The sequence below is a fragment of the Oratosquilla oratoria genome, unplaced genomic scaffold (genome assembly GCF_046742065.1).
Source record: "Oratosquilla oratoria isolate Oo_2021 unplaced genomic scaffold, ASM4674206v1 SCAFFOLD52, whole genome shotgun sequence".
Classification (NCBI taxonomy): Eukaryota; Metazoa; Arthropoda; class Malacostraca; order Stomatopoda; family Squillidae; genus Oratosquilla; species Oratosquilla oratoria.
Window position 1 is genome coordinate 47,501 of NW_027467716.1, and position 5,286 is coordinate 52,786.

At 44.3% G+C, this 5,286-nt stretch overlaps 1 protein-coding gene across 1 annotated transcript in view; it reads left to right on the forward strand.

The window, feature by feature from the left end:
- Positions 1-3,107, forward strand: part of LOC143023631 (methyl farnesoate epoxidase-like) — a gene marked incomplete at its 5' end in the record, with an annotated part of 49,067 nt that extends 45,960 nt beyond the window's left edge. The window contains 2 exon segments of the mRNA XM_076182218.1: positions 2,144-2,305; positions 2,727-3,107. Coding sequence (XP_076038333.1) covers positions 2,144-2,305; positions 2,727-2,914 — 350 coding nt within the window.
- Between the last annotated feature and the right edge of the window lie 2,179 nt (positions 3,108-5,286).

Below are 5,286 nucleotides of genomic sequence, written 5' to 3' on the forward strand. Positions count from 1 at the left end.
CATTGTAGATTTATTTTAGATATATGATACAATGGGGAAGCTACCCATGGTAATTGAAAGCTTTTACATGAATAATACAACTTATGTTAGGATTGGGGATGGTTAAAGTGGGTGGCTTCAACTGAAGGTGGGGCTGCACCAAAATTGTGTTATGTTACTATGACTGTTCAATGTGGCTGCACCAAGATTGTGTTATGTTACTATGACTGTTCAATGTGGCTGCACCAAGATTGTGTTATGTTACTATGACTGTTCAATGTGTACATAGATGTGGTGGTACGGGAGGTAAATACGAGTGATCACCAAAGGATTAGAGATGGTTAAAGAGAGCGGAGGGAAGTTTTGTTTGTTGATAACACTACACTTGTGGATGGGTCTGAGGAAGGTCTAACCCAGTTAGTGATGCAATCTGGGAAGGTAGTTGGTAAAAAAAAGTTGAGAATAAATTTCAGTAAAAACAAGATTATGGGGCGTACAAGGGGGAGATATTGACAGTGGGCTACGGACAAAATCCCGTAGGGCAAAGTACAGTACATGGAAAACAAAGTCCCGTACGTAGTTTATAATTTATGCTCTACAGTACAAAAGAACCATATATGCCAAACCTTGAGTTGTTTACTAAATAGTTTGTAAGTATAACACTACCATTTGTATTCCCTTCTAGTATATACAAGTCCGAATCCTTACCACTATCCCGAATGCCGAAAAAAAACCCTCATCATTAACGAAGCAGGCCTCGAATTCCAGGTCTTCTGCCTTGCCCGCTTAGCCACAACATAAAATTCTAATAAATATTCCTTAAAGAGTTCAGTGCCAGTAGTCCCCTTTTATACACAACTATCTTTTCATTATCCTACAGAGTTCTTTTTCCCTCCTACAAAAACCGATCCCGAGCTATCAAGTGGTCTTTTCTAGGTAGTCCATAGTCCATGTCGAAATACCGAAACTTACTATACCGCGACCAGTATACAGAATTCGTCAGTATAACGAAAATATATAGACAAGACAATTATATATTAAATAAAAGAGAATTCAAAATTTCATCTACTATCCATTATATTAGATCTATATGTATACAAAATATAGAAATGTATAATCGTACTTATACTTGAGATGGAGACCAAACCTAACTCACCTAAAGGAGTGAACAGTATTACACACCTAAACCATTTAGTGTCACATCTCCAAACCACTTAGTAAAGAACTCAAGGTTTGGCATATTTTGCTTCTTTATAGAGCATAAATTATAAAATACCTGCGGGATTTTGTCACACGGGATTTAGTCCTCCAGGATTTTGTCCGTACCCCGGTGGTAGTAAGTCAAAGTAGAGAAACTAGAGGAGGCAGATAATTTTAAGTATTTAGAATCATATATAGCAGGGAATAGAGGAGTTGGGGTGGGGGTAAACTGAAGTATAGAGTAAAGGAAACAAGTAAATGTCTTGGGGGAATGAAAAGTGTCATAAATAAGTATCTAAGGATGGGTACAAGGAGCAGAGTAATTTCAGGGGTGACTGTACCAAGGATATAGCATGTAGAGATTTACAATTTAACAGAGGCAGGGAGGAAGTATTTAAATTTATTTGAAATGAAGTGGTATTAGTCATTTTCGAGACAAATCTAAGGAGAAATAAATTACTATTAAATGCACTAACAGAGCAAGAATGCAAGACGAATAAGAGGGCAAACCAAAGTAAAAGGTACTATGAAGGTGATAAAGGAGTGGAAATGTAATTAGATAAAGCAAATAGACCGAAAGGAAGATGGCAAATGGAACAAATGTGTTGCTGACAACACCGCTAAATGACAAGCGTAGAACAAGGAGGCCAGACAGAGGGTGGTGAGAAGAAATAAAGGTATTTGCAAGTGATATAGCATAGATTGGGAGAAATCTTTCTTCATCAATGGACTCCGAATAGTTGAGTGATCCTCTGAATATTTGCATTGCAGATATCGGGCATACACATATGATGAACTTTGTATTATATAGTAGCCAAATCGATATCCGTATGAAAAGGTCTATATGTATTAAATATATTTAAGAGTGTATGTACTGTGTGTACTTAATGAATTATAATTATGAATGCACACATGCGCATGCATGTACTTAGGCATAACTAAATATACTACATGTGTTTCGCAGGTTACTATTTCCCTAAGGGCTCGGTGATTATAAGCAGCCTGTACAGCATCCACAATGACGTCGATTACTGGAAGGATCCAGATGTCTTCCGACCAGAGAGGTTCCTCAATCATGATCAGACTGCTTACGTTCACAATGAACGCATCTGTCAGTTCGGCATCGGTAAGACCTACCAGCTAATTTGAATCCTGAAGCCTCTGTGTGTTACCCCTCTAAACTGAGCTTCATCTCTGCTGTTTAAAACTGTCTAGGACGAACAAGGGCAAACATTGCAATTCATGTCACTTAGGTGATTTCTAAATAGTTTTATGCATAATTTTTGACTTACGATAATAATGTAGAAGAAAGCTCTCCGGGTCATTTCATGCTTGTGGTCAAGACATCTTTTTTGTCACTACCTCTTAGATGAGTTGACAACTGAGCCCTACTTTGATAAGTCTGTTGTATACAGAGGAATTTATTTTAATGTTTTTTGTTTTTTTGTCGTGGGGAGAGGAGTGAGTACAAGTGAACTAAGCCGATACTGAGATGTTTCTACCGGCTCCTGATCTGTGTCTAAACTTGACTTTTCTTTCATCCACAGGTAAGCGGATCTGCATGGGAGAGAGCCTGGCCCGCATGGAGGTGTTCCTCTTTTTCACGGCCATGCTGCAGAAACTGAAGTTCTCCTTGCCGGAGGACGAACCCCCGCCGTCTCTGAAGCGGCCCGAAGGTGTCACCTGTGCCCCTAACACCTGCAAAATCCTTGTTAACACCCGTGATTTTAAGTAAAAGAGCTATCTTAATCTCTTCAGCACTTATTTGAAAAATATCGCCTGTAATTGGCCGGTACAAAATATAGAAAGCTTGAGACCAGTTTGGCAAAGTTAAACGATTTTTAGTCCATGCTATTTCATTGAGTGATCATCATGTTAACTGAATGCTGTTTTTGCCGCAATCCGAAATAAAGTTGATAGCTACATTAGTGTTGAAGTTTTTTTTCCCAAAAATCTCCCCTCCCCCTCTTAAAATATAATCAAAATACCATAAAAATCTTTATATATGATCATGTACCTGAAAATGTTTATGCTACACAGTGATTTCATATTTCAGTGGAAAATACAGTTATTCAGTGCAGCAAATATTGAAGGAATACATATAAATAGAAGCTTAATAGTAAGTATATAAAAAGACAACATGGTATTACGCATAGAGGAAAGATAAGATTTACCTTACGTAAATGTTCAACAATCCCGGTTATTTTTTTTTTTTTTATTCAATTATTTTATTTTTTAAGGAAGGTTGAGGTTGACCAAAAAAAGAATGAGTACACACGCATACAGGTACTGGAGGAAGCAAATGATTAGGCTGCGGTCTTTTCTACACTTTATCTTACCGGGCAAATAGCACAGTGGTAACCCTCATATAATATACATCTTCATGAAAATCTGAATACGAGACTCGGTGTCTTGCTTTCCAATTCGATGGAAGAGAATGCGCAAATACGCAACAGGAAGACTGGGTTCCGTTCTCAGAATGAATCTCTTATACCTACACAAATATTTAAGATCCAAAATCACATTCTATTGCAAACAACCATCGTGTTTTTCTGGCCATATAACCCACAGTTATAGTATACTTTCGTGTCCGTTGAAACTTACTCTTATGTGTGCAACAGAAACGTGGGGGGACGTTTGGAATCTTTATTGTGACGTTAAGCGTGTAGGAGTTACAGTAGTGAGAGCTACATGCTCCCAGTATGACAGACGGCTATAGACTGACGTGAGGGCAATGTCGTACTCTCTACGTAGAAGGAAGACGATGCCACGTTGTAATACACATGTATGAATCAATGAGGGCCTTGTGCCCGTAACAAAGAGTCCTTGTACTGGAAAGCGTCTGGGGGTCGGGCACTCCACAACACTGCGGTGCAAACCTACGGTGCCCTGCTCGGGTCGAATGGCAAAGGCCCCTTGTAACATTATATCACACCTCCCCATCCTCCGCGCTCGCACGACCATGGCGAGGGGAATGCTTACCTGCAAGCCGGGGGAAGCGGTGGAGGTGGAAGTGGGTGGATTCGCGCATGAAGACGGCAGGTCCTCCACCGAGGGATGGGACGCAACGGGGCTGCGTCTCCGGAGGCCGGTGGTCGCTCCCGTAGACGGCGGGGCGGCAAGGCTGGTTGGACAGCGCCCATCCTCGTCGGCGGAAATGGCGTTTCAGAGCTTGCAACATGGAGGGATGGATTTGGGTAGGGCGCAGCGGTCGAACGGAAGCGGGTGACCCAAGGCGGGACTTATCCGTGCTGCGGCCCGTAATCTCCAGAGCGTCCCGTCGACGTCGGCGGCTGGCGACGGGTCGTCACCGCAAAGCGCCAGTATTGCCGCTGACGGCGCTCTTGACGTGAGGAGGGGACGAGTGTACGATGGTCTGTCATCCACGAGAAGTGGGACCAACGAAGCGGGCATGGCTTATATTTTGATGCGGCCCGGGTTGCAGCAAGCGTCTCCAGTGGTAGTGGTGTGTCAGGTTTCGGCGTCCATCGGAAACCGTTGGCCACGCAGGACGAGGCAGAAGTGCCCGGTGTTTCAGTCCTGCATGCACACCGCGTCCTCGGATGGAATCGAAGGGGGTCCGCGCACGAGGACAACAGGTTGTCCGCCGAGCGGAGAGGGTGGCCCGGTGCTCGAAGGGTGTCAGCACGGGCGCTAGCACGATCGACGGCGACAGAGCTCGCGAAGTGCCCAGTATTTCAGCCCTACGTGCAAATTGCGTTGGGGGCGGAATCGAAGGGGTTCCGCGCACGAAAACGGCAGGTCTTCCGCCGAGCGGAGAGGGCGGCTCGGTGTTCGAAGGGCGCCAGCACGGGTGGTGGCGACAGAGCTCGCCTTACGACAGGAGTGACGTTACCTTGCTGCACCGCTTGAACCTGAAATGCGAAAGGTATCGGCCAGGGTGTGCGGGCGGCGAGGGGCGTCGCGTCGGCTTGCAGGTGGATTCTCACGAGGGGGGAGGGGAACCATTGTCTTTCCTAGGGGGATGGTGGTGGTGTCGTCCTTGGAGACCAGAACGTCATTAAAGCCCCGTAGGAAGTAGTCGCGAGTGGCGGCCGGTGAGCTATTAATGGGCAATGTCAGCTCGGCGCCAGGACAGGTTCCGGG